This window comes from Peromyscus maniculatus, chromosome 7, assembly GCF_049852395.1.
Source record: "Peromyscus maniculatus bairdii isolate BWxNUB_F1_BW_parent chromosome 7, HU_Pman_BW_mat_3.1, whole genome shotgun sequence".
In the NCBI taxonomy this organism is placed as follows: domain Eukaryota; kingdom Metazoa; phylum Chordata; class Mammalia; order Rodentia; family Cricetidae; genus Peromyscus; species Peromyscus maniculatus.
In genome coordinates, this window is record NC_134858.1 from 42,759,094 (window position 1) to 42,781,192 (window position 22,099).

Below are 22,099 nucleotides of genomic sequence, written 5' to 3' on the forward strand. Positions count from 1 at the left end.
ATAAATAAATAAATAAATAAATAAATAAATAAATAAATAAACAAACAAACAAACTACCAAAACTCATTCACAAAGAATTGACCAGGGCTGGGGATATAGCTCAGTTGGTAGAATGTTGCCTAGAATGCAGGAAACCTGGGGTTCAAACTCCTACACCACATAATCATCAACATAATGTAAAGTCTTTAAACTGGGGCTGGAGAGGTGGCTCAGTGGTTAAAAGCACTTGCCACCCTTGCAGAAGACCAAGAGGGCTCAATTCCCAGCACCCACATGGCAGCTCACAACTGCTTGTAACTCCAGTTCCAGCCTCCTGACACCCTCTTCTGACCTTCTCAGGCACCTGCATTCATGCGGTACATACAGACAAGCAGGAACACACATACGCATGTAAATAATCTTTTAATCATGTTTCTATACACAGAATTTGAATCAGTTCTTTCTTCTCTGAGACAGTAGAGGTAGTCCACCCCTCTAGTTTCAGCACTCAGGATGTGGAACTTGGAGGACCTAAAGTTCAAGGTTATCATCTCTTTCAGTTTCTTTGTAAACTAGGCCAGCCTAGTTTAGAAGTCAGTCCTGGACCACCTGGGGAGACTGTCTCAAAGGACAAAGCAAAGAACTGGCCTGAATGCTCTACATCTCATGGGGGCCAGGATGAGAAAGGGCCTCATTATAGAGTCCCAGGCAGACTGGAACTACCATTAGACCAGCCTTGGGCTGGCCTTGAACTTAGAGCAGCAATCCTCCTGCCTTTGCTTTTATCCACACACAACCTTCTCTTTTTAGAACTGGATTTGAAGTTAAAACTTATCCCACATGGCCGGGCGGTGGTGGCGCACGCCTTTAATCCCAGCACTTGGGAGGCAGAGCCAGGCGGATCTCTGTGAGTTCGAGGCCAGCCTGGTCTACCAAGTGAGCTCCAGGAAAGGCGCAAAGCTACACAGAGAAACCCTGTCTCGAAAAACCAAAAAAAAAAAAAAAAAAAAAAACTTATCCCACAAAGAAAATTCTAGGCCCAGATGATTGCAGTGGTAAATTCTATCAAATATTTAAAGCCGAAATAGCAGCAACCCTACACAAACTTGTTCATAAACCTGAAGAGGGAGAAATTCTCATTCTATGAAGACAACAGTAACATGGTACAAAACAAGAGAAAGACGTTAGGAGAAAATGATGCTATGGACCAGTTTCCCCCATGGACACGATGCAATAACACTTAATGCAATTTTAGAAGATCAAATCCTATAAAATATAAAAAGGATCGTACATCATGACCAAGTGGAGTCACCCCAGGAATAAGAAATCTGGTTTAACATTTGAAAACCGGGGCCAGAGAAATGGCTCAGCTGGTGAAGACGCTAATGGCCAAGCGGAGGACCTGAGCTCCCTTCCAGGATCCCACATGGTGGAGGGAAAGGACCAGCTCCCACAAGCTGTCCTCTGACATCCACACTTACAAGTGCTGTGGTACGCCCACACTGCCACACACACAGATAGAGGGATGGATGGATGGATGGATGGATGATGGATGATGGATGCAATTAAAAATTGATAAAAAATGTTTGAGAATCAATCAATAAATTTGACTATAAGAAAAGACTAAAAGGAAAAACACCCAATCTTATCAACAGATGTAGAAAAGCACTGGGTACAACCCATCCATCTTTTCTTCAAAGTCCCAGCGACAGCACAAACTCTCCTGACAAAGGCCATGTCAGGAGACCCACAGCCAGCAGCTACCTAATGACGAGGACACAAACTTTCACCCTAAGATCAGGGACAAAGCAAAGACGTCCTCCATCATCGCCTCTACTTACGATGCTGAAGGCTCCGGTCACTACGGTACAAAATAGAAAGAAAAGGCAACTGGATTAGAAAGGAGGAGGCAAAAATACCTTTATTCCTAGGAGACACAATCGCTTCTGTAGAAAATCCTATGGAATCTTAAAAAAATTAATAAGTAAAGCTACTAGGCCTGACATAATTGATTTTAGCAAGGTTGTACAGTGCAAAATCAATATACAGAAACCAATTTTACTTCTCTATAAAAGCAACAAACAATTGGAAACTAAAAATACAGCACTTACAGAAGCATCAAATATGAACTACTTAGGGATAAATTTGATAAAGAGAGGCAACACATGTACACAAAAGCTATTAAACATTTCTTAGCGCTATTAAAGGCAACCTAAAAAAACAGAAACAGACCATGTTCATGGGCTGGAAGATTCAATACCATTTAAGATGCCTATTCTCCCCAAATTGATTTATGTGCGGTCCCAATCCAAACAGTAAAGTGACAAACTAATGTTTAAATTCCCATGGAAATGCAAAGAACTTAGAATGAGACTTTGAAAACGGGAACAAGGGGCTGGAGAGGCGGCATTAAGAGCACGGGTGCTCTTTCAGAGGACTCAGGTTCAATTCCCAGCATCTACATGGTGACTCCCATCCACCTGTCACTCTGGTTACAAGGGACCAACTCCCTCTTCTGGCTTCTTAGGAACCAAGTATGCATGTGATACACAGACAGACATGCATGCAAAATACCCACAAACATTAAAATAATTGATAATACTACTAAAAAGAAGATGGGAACAAGGTTGGAATACCTACCCTGAAAGATCAAGACTTATTATAAAGCCATGTGCTCAGGAGAGAAGAAAACAAAGCATATGAGCACATCAATGGCAGACAGCAGGGAATACAGAAACCGATTATTTTTCAATGTCTATGGGTGTTTTGTCTGCATATACGTCGGTGTACCCCATTTGTGACTGGTGCCCTTGGAGACCAGAGGGAACGTGTAACTAGAGTTCAAGACTGCTGTGAGTCACCATTTGGGTGCTGAGAATTAAACCTGTGTCCTCTGAAAAAGCAGCCAGTATTCTTAACCACCTCAACATCTCTCTAGCCCCAGAAACAGACCCTCTTATGCATGGTTAGCCTCAAAAACTAACATCTGAAGAATGATCTTCAGTATAAGAGTCAAATAATTTTTTTTTAGAATGTGGTACACCTGAAGTGAGGACATAGTTCAGTTATAGAGTGCTTTGGTAGCATCACAAGGTTCTGTGTTCCACACTCATTAACACACACACACACACACACACACACACACACACACACACACACACACACACAATGTGTTATGTCTAATATGGGAAAGTATACAACTGATAAAGATAAAAAGGTGAGTGGTGTGTGATTAGATAGTAAACATCAACTTGCCGCATCCTAGAATCACCCAGAAATAGTCTCAATTGAGGAATTCCCTATATCTGGTTGGGCTATGGGCATGTCTGTGGGGGACTGTCTTGTTAACTGACCCAGCCCATTGTGGGGAGCATCATTCCCCAGTTTGGGGCTTTGCGTAGAATATAAGAGTAGAGAGGAGCAGAGCGTGGTAAGGCGTGCTTTTAATCCCAGCACTCCAGAGACAGAGGCTGAGTTCAAGGCCAGTCTGGTGTACACAGCGAGTTCTAGACCAGCCAGGATTACACGGCACACGTGGAGACCCTGTCTCAAACAAACGAACGCAGAGAAGACGGCTGGTCAGCAGGCCACCCAGGTACATCCGCTTCTCTCTGTGCCCGACCACGGATATGTGTGACAGCAGTCTCCAGCTCCTGCCCCTGAACTTTTCAACATGATGGACTGCGAACTGAAGTGAACCCGCCCTCCCCTAAGTTGCTTTTGGTTAAGGTATTTTATCACAGCAACAGAAATTTAACTATTACAGGCAGGTAAACCAAGCGTGATGGCGCATGCCTATAATCCCAGCACTCAGGAGGCCGAGGGAGGAAGATCTCAAGCTCACAGCCAGCCGAGGCTACATAGTAAAACCTTGTCTTAAAAAAAAACACCAGGTATAGTGGTGCACACCTATAATCCCTGCACATGCAAGAGGATCTCATCCTCGGCTACAAGAGAAGGTGAAGGCCAACCTGAGACCCGTGAGAGCTTATCTCAGAAGAAAAAATAACAAAAAAAAAGAGAGAGAGAGAGAGAGAGAGAGACATGATGGTGCATACCTGTGATCCAAGCACTCGGAGGACTGAAGCAGAAGGATCACAAGTTTAAGGCCATGCTAGACTACATAACAAGACTGCCTCAAAAGAAAAAAAGTGAGATAGATCTACATATTACACTGACTAGAACAGCAGTGCACAGAATGTAATAGTTATGATTAAAACAATAAAACCACAAATGGAGTGTGTGTGTGCTAAAAGTTCTAGAAGAAATTTCACAATTGACAGTAATTAGGCTTGGGAAAGAGAATGGGGCACAAGATGACATGAACAAATAATTTTCAATGACATTCTCACTGTAGGACAAGAGTGTCAGGCACACTAGCAGGCACACGAAGGCAGCTGGCCCAAGGCCTTGCACACAGCTGCCCTAACCCAGACAGTTCCCCACCCTCCGTCAGAAAAGGCACTGGGACAACAAAGCTTCCAAACACAAGCTTGAGTTCTCAGCACCGGGAACGCTGTCGCGGGCGCTAACAGATTTCCTAGAAGAAAGATGTGAACCTGGAGGTGGTCCAAGGAGAGGCAGCTAAAAGATCAACAGAACAAGGAGCCTGTCGAGCGAGCGAAGGGAGCTGAGAAGACTCTGTGCCTCCGGCTGAGGAGAGTAAGGTGGGTAAGCGCAGCCATTTTCAAGTCCAGTCAACCTGTTACACTGCTCGGGTAAGAACGAGCCGATTACCGAGCCCACCATATGCACCTTCCTTCCCGGCTGAGAGGGGACACCTGGGATGCCCAGTGGACACACTGCCCTGGGTGACATGTAAACCAAGAGTGGCAGCTTTGGGGGGGGGGCATCTTGGATGGGGCTCTGCACCTAGGGTGAGAGAGAAGTGAAGAGAGCGCAGAGCAGACAGACACGCAGCACTGAACAGCGTCGCCACTGTGAGGAGGAGGGAGCTGGCAGCGCCAGCCCTGGCCTTTCAGCTTCCCCTCCTGGGGCGGTTTTCTCACTGTAAACCTCTGCTTCTCAGAGATACCCTGAAAGAGTTCTTTCACAATCCAGACAGCTTTAAGGGAATTTACAATGAATCCATGAACATGAAGCCAAGCAGGAAGAGTAGACACCTAGGCCTGGCGCCGTGGTTTGAAAGAGAACGGCCCCCACAGGCTCACGGGGAGTGGGGCTATTAGGAGGTGTGGCCTCCCAGGAGTAGGTGTGCTGCTGTTGGAGGAGGTGTGTCACGGGGGGCAGGATTTGAGGTCTCAGATGCTCAAGTCACACCCAGTGTGGCCTTCTCTTCCTACATCTACATCTGCGGATCCAGATGTAAGAACTCTCAGCTCCTTCTCCAGCACCATGTCTGCTTGTATGCCACCATGCTTCCCACCATGACAATAATGGACTAAACTTCTGAAGCTGTAAGCCATCTCCAATTAAATGTTTTCTTTTATAAGAGTTGTCCTGGTCATGGTGTCTCTTCTCAGCAATAGAAACCCTAACTAAGATACCTGGCAACCCGAGTGCAATCCCTGAAACCCATGTAAAGGTGGAAGGCAAGTACCAACTCTACCAAGTTGTACACACACACACACATATACACATACATAGTTTACACAGTAATAATTTAAAGAAAAAAGAATATGCTACACAAATTCTAAGATGGCTAAGGGAGACAGAAATCTTTTGCCAAACCTATGTGACCTTGCTACAGAACCCTTTGGTCTCAGCATCCACTTTAGTCATATTGAGGAGATAAGCCATCACTTTTTCTGGGTAAGTACATTCTCATACATGGATTCATGCACATGTACACACATGTATACACATGCATGTGGTGGACAGAAGACAAACGCAGGCATTGCTGCTTAAGAACCATCCACCTTGTTTTTGTTTTTGTTTTTTTATTTATTTATTTAATATATGTCTGCATGAGGGTGTCAGATCCTCTAGAAGTGGAGTTACAGACAGCTGTGAGCTGCCATGTGGGTGCTGGGAATTGAACCCGGGTCCTCTGGAAGAGCAGTCAGTGCTCTTAACCTCTGAGCCACCTCTCCAGCCCCCCACCTTGTTTTTGAGACAGAGTCTCTCACAGGCCCAGAGCTCACCAAGCAGGCTAGACTGGCTAGCTGGCAAGCCCCAGGAATATCCTGTCCACACTTCCTTATGCGGAGATTACAAGCAAGTGCCAGCATAAGTGCCACCATGCCTGGCTTTTGGCACGAGTTCTGGGGACCCAACTCAGAACGTCATGTTGCAAAGCAAGTACTTTACAGACGGGGCCGTCTCCCCAAACGCCACAGCTGTCACTTTTAACATTCTAACAGTGTGTAAGGACCAACAAAGACTCCTCCTCAGTACGACCAACGCAGACACCGGTGTGAGAGGCTCGAGCCAGGACGGCAGCTCTGTGGTCCAGAGGGAACTTCACATCAGCTTACTCAGTCCTGAAACAAGAGGTAACCTGCAGAGAAATGACGGCCTTGCCCCTGATCATGAAAAACAATCTCCAGGGCTTGGGGAAATGGCTCAGGCAAAGAGCCTGCCACGCAAACCAAAAGCCAGGGAGCTGGAGAGACCGGCCGCTCAGTGGTTAAAATTGTGTACTGCTTTTGAGAGGACCTGATTTCAGTTCCCAGTACCCACATCAGGCAGCCCACAACCTTCTATAACTCTAGCTCCAGAAGACCCAATGCCCTCTTCTGGCTTGGTCTCTATGGGCAACTGCACTAACATGCATACACCCACACATAAACACATAGTAAATGTCTTAGTTAGGGTTATTATTGCTGCAATGAGACACCAAGACCAAAAGCAACTTGGGGAAGAAAGGGTTTATTTGCCTTACATAACCCAAGTCACAGTCTATTGAGGGAAACCAAGGCAGGAACTCAAACAGAGCAGGAACCTGGAGGCAGGAGCTGACGCAGAGGCCGTAGTGGAGCGCTGCCCACTGACAGCACTCCCTAAGCTTCTTAGGGCTTGCTCAGCCTGCTATAAGAGAACAGAACCCATGGCCAGGAGGTGGTGGCGCACGCCTTTAATGCCAGCATTCAGGAGGCAGAAGCAGGTAAATCTCTGAGTTCAAGGCCAGCCTGGTCTACAGATCGAGTTCCAGAACAGCCAGGGCAACACAGAGAAACCCTGTCTTGAAAAACCAAAAAAGAAAAAGAAAAAAGGAAGAAAGGAAGAAATGAAGGAAGGAAGGGAAAGAAAAGAAAATAGAACCCAGGACCACCAGTCCCAAGTGTCATCACCTACAATGGGTTAGTCCTCCCCCACCAATCACTAATTAAGAAAATTCCCTACAGACTTGCCTACAGCCCTATCTTACGGAGGCATTTTCTCCACTGAAGTCCCTTTCTCTCAGATGACTCTAGCTTGTGTCAAGTTGATATAAAACTAGTCAGCACAATTAAAAATAAATCTAAAAAACAGAAACAAAAATAAAAAAGGAGGAGGAGGAGGAGGCCTAGAGAGATGGCTCAGCAGTTAAGAGTTCTGGCTGCTGAGGACCAGGGTTTCATTCCCAGCATTCATGGTGGCTCACAACCATTTCTAACTACAATTCCAAGGAATCTGATGTGTTCTTCGGGCTTCTGCACATGGTGCACATACATATATGCAGATAAAACAGTTATCAGGCATGACAGTACCCATCTGATTTACACACACACACACACACACACACACACACACACACACACACACCACACCACACCACACTAAATTTCAGGCCCCCATCTTGGACAGGCCAGGTTAGTGAACCACTGTAATTACTCACCATGGTTTCCAGCCCTTGGGCAATGGAGCTTCAATCCCCTCCCTCGCCAGCCACATCAGTTCTGGTTCCTTGATGGGGTCGATACCAATCACTCTGGCAAAGTCAAGGATTTCTGCAGAAAACAGCAGGAAGGCGAAGGTGGAGGGTGGGCGGGTAAGAGAGAGGGGGAGGGATGGAAAGAAGCAAAATTGAGTCAATTCTTTTCTGGATTTTTCTTTATTCATCAATGATAAAATATGGCTTCTCTAAATATAAGTAATAAATATATAGAACTAAAGCTGGATGTGGCGGTATACACCCATAATCCAGCACTTGGGAAGTAGAGGCAGGAGGACTAAGAGTTCAAGGTCATCCTCAGCTCCACGGTGAGTTCAAGGCCAGCTGGGACCATCTCAAAAACCTTTAATAAACAAACACACAGACAGAGCAGTTTCCTTACATCACAATTTATTAATGGCATCTGAATCGAGTCATGCCACCTCCAAACTCCCACACAAAATATAATACAATGCCCACATATAATCTGAAGCCACAGCTCACAAAGGAAACCAAGAGGGCACAGTGGGGAGGCCTCAGGAAGGAGCCAGGCCACAGCCGGAGCCATCCAGGATGAGGGCAGCCTTACCAGGAGATAAGCTCTCAGAAGATTTATAAGAGCTGGGTTCCAATGCACTTGGCCCTCGAGCCCCAAGTGAGTTCCACCAACTACGGAAGACTGAGCTCTTTAAGGACCTTGCAAACACAGAGAATGTGAAATAGATAGTGTGTGTGTTGTGACGGTGGCATGTACCATGTGCTAATGCAGCAGACAGAAGGCAGTGCCTGGTTCTCTGAGGGACAGGAAGGTACCCTGCTCAAAGTAGATGATACTCAGGTGGCCTCTTCCCCCTCTAGGGAACCCCTCTTCTAAAAGGTGATGCCCCTTAGTCGGCTGTAGTATATATTTTAGACTCCGCCTCTCCCCTACTCTCAGAATAGGAGAGTAGAGACTATGCACTATGCTAAGAGCAATCTCCTCTTTGGGAAAAGGATAGGTGATGTGTCCATTGGAACATGTCACTAGCGGCCACTGGAATAATGAAATAAATACCCAGGCTTGAGTCTAGGCCAGGCCAGATAGATATCGACAATACAAGTCATCTCCATGGAGAAACAGAGGGTGACGTACCTGGGGACTAGGAAATAACACTTTTTCTAAAGGGCCAGCTGGCATTTAACTGGCTTATTGGTTAACTTCACCTTTTTTAGTTCTGCACAATGGAGCCAGCACAAAAGACCTGCGACAAGATACCGTTTAGGCCATCTGGGACCTGCCAGAAACCATCAACGGCACAACTTAACCGGCAAGGTGGGAGAGCCATGTCACAGAGCCCTGAAACCTCACCAAGGATACTGAACATGTGGAAGGGCACTGACTCCACCCTAGAAACAATCCATCTCTCCCTGTGAGATCCCTGCTACTAGGTGGGACACAGACCAGACAAGGCAGAAACGAAAACAGAGAGCTGAGCAGGAAGCCACAGAAGCTGAGAAGGTGGTGTGGCTCAGGCTAGAGTACCAGACATGAGACCTTGGCAGAAGAGTTTTTAATCCCCCCCCCCCAAAAAAAAAAATCCTAGGAAAACCAGGCGATACAGCACATGCCTGTACCCTGATGCTTCAGAGGGGTAGGCAACAGGATCATTGCCCATCTCAGGCCAGCCTGACCTACATAGCAAGACCCTGTCCAAAAAATAAGAAAAAATAAATCCCAGCACTCAAGACACAGAGGCAGGAGGATCTCTGTGAGTTCTAGGCCAGCCTGATCTACATAGCAAGTTCCAGGACAGCCAGGGGTGCAGAACAAGATAGAAATTTCCCCAAGATGCTCAAGACCAGACATGCTACAGATTTCAATTCCTTTCCAGTTCTGGAGTATTTGCATAGACTTTACAGGTTAGGCATCCCTCATCAGAAATGTCTCATCCAAAAGGCAGATTTTGGAGTATTTTGCAATTTGGAAGAGGTGAGGGATACACATCTTGAATTCCAGAAACAATGAAGCATTGTGTGATGGTCTATAATCGCAGCATTTAGGAGATGGAGGCACAGGATTAGGAGTTCAAGACCAACCTGGTCTACATAGTGAGGGTGAAGCCAGCCAGGCTTAAGAGGAAGGAAGGAAGGAAGAAAGGGAGAGACGGAAGGAGGGAGGGAGGGAGGGAGGGAGGGAGGGAGGGAGGGAGGGAAAGATGCACATAGTCATATACACACAGCTTAAGCTACAGATTGACACTCTGCCTCAAAAAAAAAAAAAAAAAAAAAAAAAGAGAAAGAAAGAAAGAAAATGTGAAAATGTGAAGTCAGTCAGCAAGATGGCTCAGCAGGTAAAGACATTTGCAGCCAAGCCTAACGTTAGCCCAGAGTTCAATATGGGAGCCTACATGGTGGGAGAAAAGGATGACTCCTTCAAGTTGTCCCCTGAGCTCCACACGCATGCTGTATGTAGTAGCATGCACACATACGATAAATAAATGTAAAAACAAAGCAAAGTTGAAGTCATTCAAGAATAGCACAAAAAAGACACGTGGACAGGAATCTGACGTTTACACTTTCAAAGGTGACGGTCCCCTCTGAATCACACCCCCAAGTGCCAACAGTCCTCCCGTACACTGCCCGACCCAGAACTAACAGGGTGATTCTAGTCACGGGGTGAGAACACGAACACAATGGCCGAGGAAACTGGACACACGGCAACAAGAGTGCCCTAGTCCGGCTCGGTGTTAGGATCCGACAGAGCCGCAGTAATCCTGTGACACCGACACGCGCCAGACAGTCCAGCGGCAGGGGGCAGGCCCAAACGCACACAGCAGCAGCCAGGCCAGCAGGGAGATGCGCCATCCCCCTAATGGCCTAGGAACTAAACTGCACATGAGAACACGGTAGAAACAGTTCCCCTTCTGGTGGAGAAGGCTTTTCTAACCATGATCCGTACATAGCTCGGAGGCCATTCGCCATCAGACTGACAGACACCATAAAAATCACACAATCTAAGCTGGGGAGGCGGCTCGGTAGTTTTCACATTTATTATCGTATGTGTGCATGCTACATACAGCATGCGTGTGGAGCTCAGGGGACAACTTGAAGGAGTCATTCTTTCCTCCCACCACGTAGGCTCCTGGATTGAACTCTTCCAGAGCACCCAGGTTCAATTCCCAACACCCACATGGTGGATCACAACTGTCTGTAACTCCAGTTTGAGGGGATCCAGCACCCTCTTCTGGCTCTGTGGGCACCAGACACACACACACATGGTACAGAGACATATATGCAGACAAAACATACACATAAAAATAAACAAATCTACAAAGAATTGCTCTTTGAATTCAAAGTCTGGGGCTGAGGATACAGCTCCATGGTAGAGTGTGTCCTTCGTGTCTGGGTTCGATCTCTAGCTGGATGATGACGCATATCTGTAATGCCAGCACTTGGGAGTCTAAGGCAGGAGGACTGCTATAAACTGGATCTCCAAAAAAGGAAGCAGAGGGGGTGCAGGAAGACAGCTCAGCAGGTAAGGGTGCTTGCCACCAACCCTGAAGACCTGGGTCTAACTCCTGTAACCCACATGGTGGAAGGAGAGAATCGCTCTCACAAACTGTCCTCTGACCACCATGTGCTTACTATGATGAGCACACCATGTCACCCTCCGGAACGTAAATGCTTAAAAAATAGTGGCGCACGCCTTTAATCCCAGCACTCGGGAGGCAGAGCCAGGCGGATCTCTGGGAGTTCGAGGCCAGCCTGGTCTACAGAGCGAGATCCAGGAAAGGCGTAAAGCTACACAGAGAAACCCTGTCTTGAAAAACCAAATAAATAAATAAATAAAAAATTTTAAAAAATAAAGACTATATTCAGTTTTAGAACTTCTACTTGGCAATCAGCAAACACACTAGGCTAGAAGCAAATCACAAGATAAATGGGATCCGAGACTCTCAGGGGGCACATGTTCTTACCCCTGTCTACCAGGCCCAGGAACCACCTGAGCTGGAGGAATCACTTGTGTCTAGGTCCGCAGCTCTTCAGGGTGTCAAAGCAAATTTCAATCCATGACTGGCAAAGCACTCGAGGGGCTGGAGTGGCCCAGCTCCACTCAGCACAGTGCAGAGCTACAGGAACCTCTCTCACAGCTGGGGACAAGGACAGGACCTGACTCACGGAGTTACCGTGGGGCTGCTTTTCGGTTTCTGTTATTGTCGCTTGAAAGAGGGTCTCACTGTGTAGACCAGGCTGGCCTGGAACTCACTGTGTAGACCAGGCCGGCCTAGAACTCAGAGATCCTGCCTCTGTCTCCCAAGTGCTGGGATTAAAGATGTGCGCATGCACGACTATACTCAGCTTGCTGTGGGGTTTGAGAGGGAAATGAATACAGCATTTTTAAAACAAGGCTAGAACAAAGTAACGAAATAAATAATGCTTTTTTTCTTTTTGCTGTTTTTGTTTTAAGAAAGGACCTTAAACTCACTGCCTAGTGACATGACAGTGAACTGCAGCTCCTCCCTTGTTACCCTGAACACGCACGTACGCAAGCACACACGCACGTACGCATCCACTTCCTGAGAGCTGTACCTCCACGCCTCGATTTCTGACCCCGGGGCTTCAGGCATGCGAGGCAAGCACTGCACCAACTGAGCCACAACCTTGTTATTCTTGTTGTTTTTAAGACGACGTAGCTCAGGCTAGCCTCAAACTCATCCTGGCTTTTAACTTGTAGCAATCCTCCTGCCTCAGCCCCTTCAATGCTGGGATTACAGGGAATGCCAACATGCCAGCCTCAGCTTGTTCTAAAGAAACTGGATTCACATGTCCTACTTCACAATATCCCCTATGCTACTATCTCACTTAAAACCAATCTGATCTCCAAGGTCAGGAAGCGTCTCCTATAGAGGGCCAGACAGTAAACACCGCAAGCTGTGTAGGTTATAAATCTGTCACAATTATTTGACACTGCCATTATAGCAGGAAGACAATCACAGAGGATATAGAAATAAGCACGGCTGTCTTCCAATAACATTTTATTGACAGGGAGCTGGAGAGATGGCTCAGAGGTTAAGAGTACTGGCTGTTCTTCCTGAGGTCATGAGTTCAATTCCCAGCAACCACATGGTGGCTCACAACCATCTATAATGAGATCTGGTGCCTTCTTCTGGTGTGCAGACAGAACACTGTATACATAATAAATAAATAAATAAATAAATAAATAAATAAATAAATAAATAAATAAATAAATAAATCTTTTTTAAAAAATTATTAACAAAAAGCAGGCAAGGTGCCAACTTGGGCCCAAAGGCTGTTTGCCGACCTCTGATCTAAGCCAGATACACTGAGCAGCCTGTGCCTGAACTAACATTGTACTGGAAAGACAAAAGCAAATCAGGGACTTGGGCTCAGTGGTCAAGAGCACCGGCTGCTCTTCCAGAGGACCCGGGTTCAATTCCCACCACCCACAGGGTGGCTCATAGCCATCTGTAACTTCAGTTGCAGGGGGCTCTGATGCCCTCTTCTGGCCTCTGCAGGCACTGCACACAGGTAGTATACATATCTATGGTAGGTAAAACACCCATACATGTAAGTTAATGTTTCAAAATTAAATATAATGTCTGCCCTCAAAGGACGGTTACAGTCCACCACAAGCCTCTTACCTTGCTCGCTGGGGATGTAGGTCTCATCAGAATCTTCCTCCAGAACCAGCTGGTCACCTAAGAGGATGGGTCGTCTAGCCATGATTCAGCCTGGCGTAGCTATCTCAATCCCAGAGACCCTATCCAAAGAGAAAATCAGTGAGCTGGTCTGGGAGGGAGGGAGGGAAAAGGTGAGCTGGGTTGTAGAGCATCTGGGTCACACCAGACGCTGCAAACCAGCATGGCTGAGGATCCTGCCTGCCGTTCAGAGCTGCATGGACTCTGTGCCTGGGCGATTTTCCCGGCTTGCCCCTGCCCAAGGTTAGAGAACACACAATGCACAAGAGACTGGCTCTCTAACGTGTTTAACTTGAGGACGGGAGAGATACTTCAGTGGTTAAAAGCAGGTTACTCTTCCAAAAGACCTGGGTTCAATTCCCTAGCACCCACGTGGTGGCTCACAACCTTCTGTATCTCCAGAACCAGGGTTTCTGACACCATCTTCTGGCCTCTGCCTGCATTAGGGACACACATGGTGCGTGTCCATAAATGTGGTCAAACATTCATGTACATAAAACAAAAATAAACAAGCCCTTAAAGAGTTTAACTTTGTATCCCTCCCAAACAGGAGAATACCCCAAACTGTAGTAACCTCAGCCAGAAAACCCCAGTGACACCAAAAACACAGGCCCTTGGGTGTCAGCACAGCCCAGGGCACAGAGAGGCCATTGGAGTCAATGGTGCCCCGGGGCATGCAACTCAGGGCCAGGAGCCAAAGCGACTTTAGCACCTGCTCTGAGAGCACTAAGACAAGAGGACAATTGCCACTGAAGGATGAGGAAAGCACCCTAGACTAGGAGCAAAGGGTGACGCCTGCAGATGTCCTAGAGCACAGACTCACAGCATGCTTGGCGGGGGCTAGACATGGAAGCCTTATGCCCTGCAGTAAGGGGATGTCACTGAGGGCTTTGGGAAGAGAAAAATGACACAGGGTGGCCTTTTATTTAGGACAGGAACTCTGGTAAGACTGGCGTGGCTGAGTTGGAGAAATAAGAAACTGGTGTCCAGAGAGGCGGTTGAGAAGGCTTCCCTCACAGTCATAGTTAGCGAGGGCTTAGAGGAGGGCGGAAGCAACAGAGGTGAAAAGGGACAAAGACATGGCTAACAGGCTTAATGGGAGCACAGAGGAGGAAGAGAGGAGTCCTGATGGACTGGGCTGTGTCCTTCCAAAGCACTTATGATCTGACTTTATAAGAAGTAGGGTCACTAGGGGGTGGTGGCACACACCTTTAATCCCAGCACTCAGGAGGCAGAGCCACACAGATCTCTGTGTGTTCGAGGCCATCCTGGTCTACAGAGCGAGATCTAGGACAGGTACCAAAACAACAGAGAAACCTTGTCTTAGAAAAACCAGGAAAAAAAAGAAGAAGCAGGGTCTTTAAGACATAATCAACATTTTAAGTGAGGTCATAAGGGTGGGGCCCTGACCTAATAGGATTGGTGTCCTAAGCAAAGGAAGAGAAATCAGTTTTCACTCCATCAAATGAAGACAAAGCAGGATGGTAGGTAGCCACGTGCAAGGTAGGAATTAGGGAGGATCTTGATCTGTGACTTCCAGAACCATGAGAAAATGGATCCCTGTGGTGTAAGCCACCATCTATCAGTCCAAGCTGACTATGACAGGAATCTACTTTGACACCAAAGTTTCCAGTCCAGGGATGCAGTGGGGCCAAGTTCTTAACTGACAAATGAGTGTTGTTCTCTATGCATACTGTAAAGATTTTATTTATTATGTATACAGTGTTCTGCCTGCATGTATGCCTACAGGCCAGAAGAGGGCACCAGATCTCACTATAGATGGCTGTGAGCCACCATGTGGTTACTGGGAATTGAACTCAGGACCTCTGGCAGAGTAGTCTGCAAGGGGTCGTTGTCTGGGCTTTACCCCTGAAGCACCGCCCCTAGTAGGCAGCAGGTAAGATTATCGTATATACTAGTAAACTAATTTGGTAAAATATCAGCCTTAGATAAATTGCACTGTTATGGATTCTTGTATATTGATACAAATGTAAACTACTTTTATATTCCTATTTAAGATAATTTGTATACTAATACAAATACAGAACTATATTTGTTGTATTTACATATATTTCTACTCTTACTTGAAATGTTTGTGTATTGATAGAAATGTAAAATTATATTTGTCATACTGTATGTGTGTTCTACCCGTTTAGAATATTTTGTATATTCATACATATTTAGGATTATTGTCATATTGTATATTGCACTATACATTTCTACCTCTGCTTAAGCTATTTTGTGTACTGTCACAATTTTGAGGTCATTGTCCTTCTACTGTACATTTGCTTACAGACTGTTTACCTTGTTTACGTAAAGCCTTAGTCCTTACATTATTTAGGTAGATAAGACAGATTTATAGTCACCTATGCTTGTCATCTCTATAGTTATGTTAGTTAGGTTGTCCAGATTTATGGATATATAGGTCAGATGGACAGGTAATCTTCAAATACTTCACAGACCTAGAGAATATGGCATTTAAATAACTTAAAATTCTGTTGACATGAGACACAATTGCTCGGGACCAATCTGATCCTAAGATAATGTTGGGCTTCTAAGACATTGCTGTTTGGAAGTTTGTCTTTTTCTTGATGCAAAATGGCCTGAAGGGCAAAGAGTTGCCCTTGCCTCATTTGCTGACAGTATGAATGCTGTGCTTTCTGGATGATCGGGACAGAAGGAAAAGTGACTACTGAACTCTACCAAGACAGGGTAAGATGATCTTTCAGAATTTCTGCTTCTGAAAATGGTCTGTCAGATACTCGAGGCTTGTAGCCAATTTGAATGCACCAGCAATGCTGAGAAACTTTAGGTGACTGTCCAGGCTGCCAGCTGTCTCTGTCTACTCTCGTAAGACTCCCGAAAGTTGCTTGCGTCCATCTCCCATTTCTCAGGTATTATTATATTCCTTCTCAGGTCTTTGATGAGATTGAAGACTAACAGTTATAGTTATAATCTTCTCATATCTTAGCTAGAACATATTAAATATTAAATTCAGGTTCTTCAGGATAGGACCTTTTGCAATGATCTCTGTACATGCCATTTACCTATGCTCTAGACTTCTCTATGTGTCTCTTGTTTGATGTTGCTCTCGTTGGCTATAGTTCCATTTGTTTATGTCATCACCCTTTATTTCTCCTTGACAATTATTCCTATTGTATATAGTTTTGTGTTAGGTTAGAACTTTCTTCTTAGACAAAAGGGGGAGATGGAGGTGTGGTTGTCTGTGCTTCACCCCTGAAGCACCGCCCCTAGTAGGCAGCAGGTAACTGCTAGGTACCTGCCCCCCCACTGGGGCGTGGCTGAGGGGGGACCCCTTAAGACCTGGCATGCACACATGCTCTCTCTCTTGGCTACCTCATGGTCTTGGATGCTGGATGCTGGTGCTGCCGATCAAGGCAGAGTTCTCCAGAGAACCGTGTTGGACCGTGCCTCACCCCTCCTGGATCCTGCGACCAACTCCCTTGTGCTTGTTGTGAGTTAACAACCCAAATAAACCCCTTTGATAGTCAGATAAACTCGGTGGAACCACCACATTCGTACTCAGCGCTCTTAACCACTGAGCCATCTCTCCGGCCTCTGTCTGTATTTGATTTGCTTGTTTGCAGTGTGGAGGTCCTCATACAATGCTGGGGCTGGTCCTCTCCTCCGCCCCCTAGTCTCACCCAGAGTTCTGGTAACCTTCCCCACAAAAGCTCCCATGCTGAAAACCATTGAAGCAGAAACAAACAGCCTGTCCCAGGCCTCCCCACCTGCGTCAGCCACCCCAGGTGTGACCAGCACAGCAGGTCCTGCTCTCCTGCCCACTTCTTCAGAAACTTGACCATTCCACCTGGGACAACGAGCAAGCAATGCCCCTCTTCCAGCAAAAAGACATCCTCCTCTTCTCCCCACTGCCCATTATAAAGGTCAAGACTGGCCAGGCCTGGGATGGAATGTTCAGTATTGGCTGAACCTGGTAACTGAATCTATCCAAGATCCTTAGAGACGGACCCCTAACAAACAACACAGAACCCATCAGGACCTGTGACTGTGGCCTTCTGATCCCTCTTTCAGTCCACTAGACCCCCAAGAAAACCAGCCTCATTCCCACCACATCCCCTCTAAGCAAGGAAAAAATTGGGGGGGGCGGATTTCCCTGCAATACCTAAGCTGACATTTTCATCCCTCAGCTGACATTTCATCCTGACCACCCTCCAGACACTATGTCTCTACACTGAGTCAGAGGTGGGGAGGACCAGACCGCCACTCAGGCTGAAAATGACAACAGAGATGGGCAGAAAGCAGGGCACAGATGGGGTCAGCGGAGTCGTTAATCCTCTTAATTAGAAAGAAGAGGGGAAGAGAAAAGGAAGGAGCCGCAGACTGAGAGGACTCAACAGTGGCCCAAACACCAGGTGAACAATCGTTTATCAGCCACACAGCCACACAAGCGCTGTATTGACGACCTTTTCACACAACCTGGGAAACTCTGCGTCTGAGGAGTGTGGCTTACCCCTACATCCCATCTGCAGAAATCAACAGCCAGAAAACAACTGATGTCCTCAGAGCAAAAGAGTTGTTTAGTCTGTCAACTTGACACAGACTAGAGCCATCTGGGAAGAAGGAACCTCAGTTGAGGAACTGCCTCCATCAGACTGGCCTGTGGGCCTGTCTGTAGGGATGATCTTGATTGGCGACTGATGTGGGAGGGCCCAGCCCACTGTGTTCTGTACCGGCCCTGGACACATGGTCCTGGGTTGTATAAGAAAAGCAGCAGAGGGCTGGAGAGATGGCTCAGTGGTTAAGAGCACTGGCTCTTCTTCCAGAGGTCCTGAGTTCAATTCCCAGCAACCACATGGTAGCTTACAACCATATGTAATGTGCCTTCTTCTAGCCTGCAAGCATACATGCAGACAGAACATTGTATACATAATAAATAAATAAATCTTAAAAATAAACAAACAAAAAACTTAAAAAAAAAAGAAAGAAAAGCAGCAGAAGCTAGGTGTGGTGGCGCAGGCCTCTAGTGTCAGCACTAGGGAGGCACGGGCAGGTAAAGCCTGGTCTACACAGTGTGTTTCAGAACAGCCAGGGCTACACAGAGAGCCCCTATTTCAAAAAAAAAAAAAGAAAAGAAAAAGAAAAAGAAAGAAAGAGAGAGAGAGAGAAAGGAAGGAAGGAAGGAAGAAAGAGAGAGAGAGAGAGAGAGAGAAAGAAAGAAGGAAAGAATGAGAAAAGAAAAGAGGAAAAAAAAACAGTAGCTGAGCGAGCCATGAAGAGTGATCCAGTAAAGCAAGCCTCGTCCCTCCTTGAGTTTCTCCCCTGACATCCCTTCATGACGCACTACAAGCTATAAGACAAAATAAACCTTCTTCTCCCCAAGTTGCTTTGGTCATGGTGTTTTTCACAGCAATAGATGGCAAACCAGGACACCTGACTATTAACAAAATTATCTATAGTTAGTTACCTACAGGCCAAAAAGAAACTGAAAAAAATCTGAATTCAGGGATTTTTTTTTTTCCAAATTTCTGGCAAATCTTCTGCCAGGAATATGTTTGGGCTATATTATACCTTTCCTGGCTTCAGAGAAATGTGGCAAGGGGAGGCTGAGCAAGAGGGCACAGGAAACAAGGCAGGAGTAGTGTGCAGACAGAACTCATCCCTCACTGACAGCTCTCAGAGGTCACTTGTGAGATGGAAAAGTCAGCTGTAGAGCGCCTATCAAGTTTCCCTCTAGGCATTCGATGTAAACCAATTCAGTCATCACTCCTCAGCAACGACTGCTTAGCCAGACAGCCCCAGATAAGAGCGTCCGTCAGCCCTGAACTTGCATGGAGATGTAAGCACACCCATCATCTCAGCACAAGGAGGTGCCAACAGAATCCCAAGTTCAAGGTCATCCCTCAACTATGAAAGTTCAATCAAGGGCGGCCAAGGCTATTTAAGGCCCTATCTCAAAAAAAAAAAAAAAAAAAAAAAAAGAATGAATGAAAGGAAAGGCAGAGAGAGAGAGAGAGAATGGGGGAAGAGGCCAGCAAGATGATTCCTGGATACTTGTCACCAAGCCTAACAACCTGTGTTCAATCCCCAAGACCCACATGGTAGAAGGAAAAAGCACTTCAAGTTGTCCTCTCTCTCACACTCTCTCTTATACACACACACACACACACACCCTGCAGCAGGGGACACCACCAAATCGGAAAGTAGCAGAGACGTTGCTGGGGAGGCGGGAAAAAGCAAAGCCATGCCGAAAGACTTGGCCTTTGTCATAGAGAACTTCAAGTTTCCAGAACAGACTGAAAAGGGAGGTCAGACCAGAAAGGAAGAAAGTCAGAGTGGCCGGGGCTGCAGAGATGGGTGCCCTTCCAGAGGACCTGAGTCCAGGTCCCAGCTCACAACCACCTGTAACTCCAGTCCCAGGGATCCACCGGTCTCTCTGTCTCCAGCAGAGGTTGCAAGCAGGAACCACCATGCCTGGCTTGTTACAAGGGACTAAACTCAGGTTCTCATGCTTACAGAGAAAGAACTTTACCGTCACAACTATCGCACCGGCCCCCACAGCAAGGAAAGCTGAAGGAACAAGGGAAGCGGGGGAGACTAGGGCTATAGAGTGCTTGCCTAGAATGTGCGAAGCCCTGAGTTCAATCAACAAACGTGGGGGCGGGGGCAGCACATGTGCTTGGAAGGGTCAGGAGTAATTACGACAACCAAAGCTTAGACTCACCGCATATTTCTATGTTGTACTGAGGGCTTTATGTCCATCATCCTACCCCACCCTCTCAGCTAGGTAAGGGTTACTATCCCCACTTTTCAAATAAAGAGACTGCTAGGATGGGAGGCAAGGGGCGGCTAATACGGGCTTGAGAGGGCCGACGCTGTATGACGCTGTATGCGGGACTTCCTACGGGGCTGTCAGAGGGATTTCAGCAAGGAGGCCAAAGTGATGAGATTTACAGTTGAGAAAGGTGACTGGCAGCTGCCAAGGGGCTAATCAGAGAGGGAGAAGAACATGAAGCAAGTCAGTGGCTACCTGAATGGAAAGGGACCGATCCAGAGGGTAGGAGAAAGCAGAACGACAGGGAGAGAAGAGAGAAAGCAGAGACGATTTCAGCCAGTACGTTGTGATTTTAGGCCTCAGCCACGAAGCCACCCCACAGCAGACTGCCTAGAATCCGAGCCACGCCAAAAGATGCGCGCTGCAGGCACTAGAATGAATTCCCAGCGTAGACTGAGCTAAACGACGGGGGGAAGTTCTCCACTGAGACAAGAAACACGCAAGAGATTGATCTGGAGTCCAGAGAAAGCTGGAGACGATCCATAAGCAGTTCTAAGCTCGAGACGGAGGTATCAGGCCGGGCAGCAAGGACTTCGCTGAGCAGCCGGTAACTGAAGCTCTGGGCGCAATCCCCAGAGCTGAAGTCCGGTAAGAAGCAAGCAGGGGCCTGCAGAGGGCTGATCTGGCAGACGCGCGAGAGAGGCCAAAGGAGGGCAGCGGTTCCGGGAGGAGATTCCCGAATCAGTGCAAAGAAAACCCAAAACCTCCCCTGTTGCCCAGCTGGCCAAAAGATGCCAAGAGCTTGTTTGAGCTTGGGACAGCCCAGGAGTGGGCTACGAGAGGAGGAGCGGGGTGGAGTGGCGGGGGCGGGAGGAGGGGAGGGTCGATTCGGGAGAGGTTAGAAAGCTAGGCCGCTCACGCCGAGGGCTCTCCTCTCCCACCTCAGTTCCCGCGCAGCAGCAACTCGCAGCGCCTCAGCTCCCTGCAAACTCCTTACCCCCCACGCCACCAAACCGGGCTACCGAGGAGGTCTCACCTGTCCCCAACCCGGAGTTCTGGGACGATGGCTCTGTGCCGCCTCCCCAGCACCACCCCGGCCCCCCACTTCTAGGGACGCCGGGGTGTCCGGCTCCCCGCTTCCAGGGACGCCGGGGTGTTGCCCTGCAGCGACCAGCAACCACTTCCGGAAAGGCACCAGCCTAGCAACTGAGAGTCCCGCCTCTACCAGGAGCCAATAGGTCGCTGACTAAGAGCCGTGGCATTGGATTGGTTGAAGGCCCCGTCAGATTACTCAGGCTTTGCCCGTTGCTTCATGGAAGTTGTAGTTTAAGATAGTGGATCTGCACCACCACCACCACCACCACCACCACCACCACCACCACCACCACCACCACCACCACCACCACCACCACCACCACCACCACCACCACCACCACCACCACCACCACCACCACACCACCACACCACCACCGAGGGGTTGAAACAGAGACCTGAATGTAGATAGAATTTCTTCCACGATAGGAAGAAAGCATTCATAATAATAATAGCAATGTGAATTATCCATCACTTAAAGACCATCATTCTATAAAGTGTGAGTAAAATCAGGTGAACGACAGCAATTACCAATAATCAACCCACTGGCTGGGCCTTTAATAAAAGAATTATGACAGAACTGGAGAGATGGCTTGGTTGTTAAGAAAACCGGCTACTTTTTCCTTCTAATGTGTGTGGGTGGGTCAGGCCTGGTGGCACAAGCGTTTAGGCCTAGAACTCAGGATACAGAGGCAGGCAGATCTCTGTGAGTTTTAGGATAGCCTGGTCTGCATAGTGAATTCCAAGCCAGCTGCG

General features: G+C 47.2%; 1 protein-coding gene across 9 annotated transcripts in view; it reads right to left on the reverse strand.

Moving 5' to 3' along the window:
• Cep164 (centrosomal protein 164) overlaps positions 1-21,426 on the reverse strand; it is a 65,878-nt gene extending 44,452 nt beyond the window's left edge. For 8 of the 9 annotated variants that reach the window (XM_076576179.1, XM_076576178.1, XM_076576173.1 and 5 more), the window contains exons 1-3: positions 21,288-21,426; positions 13,438-13,556; positions 7,760-7,871 (exon numbers count right to left, since the gene is read on the reverse strand). In XM_076576179.1, coding sequence (XP_076432294.1) covers positions 7,760-7,871; positions 13,438-13,519 — 194 coding nt within the window. In that variant the 5' untranslated portion in view covers positions 13,520-13,556; positions 21,288-21,426. The other variant, XM_076576172.1, reaches the window with a different exon arrangement.
• Positions 21,427-22,099: the final 673 nt, after the last annotated feature.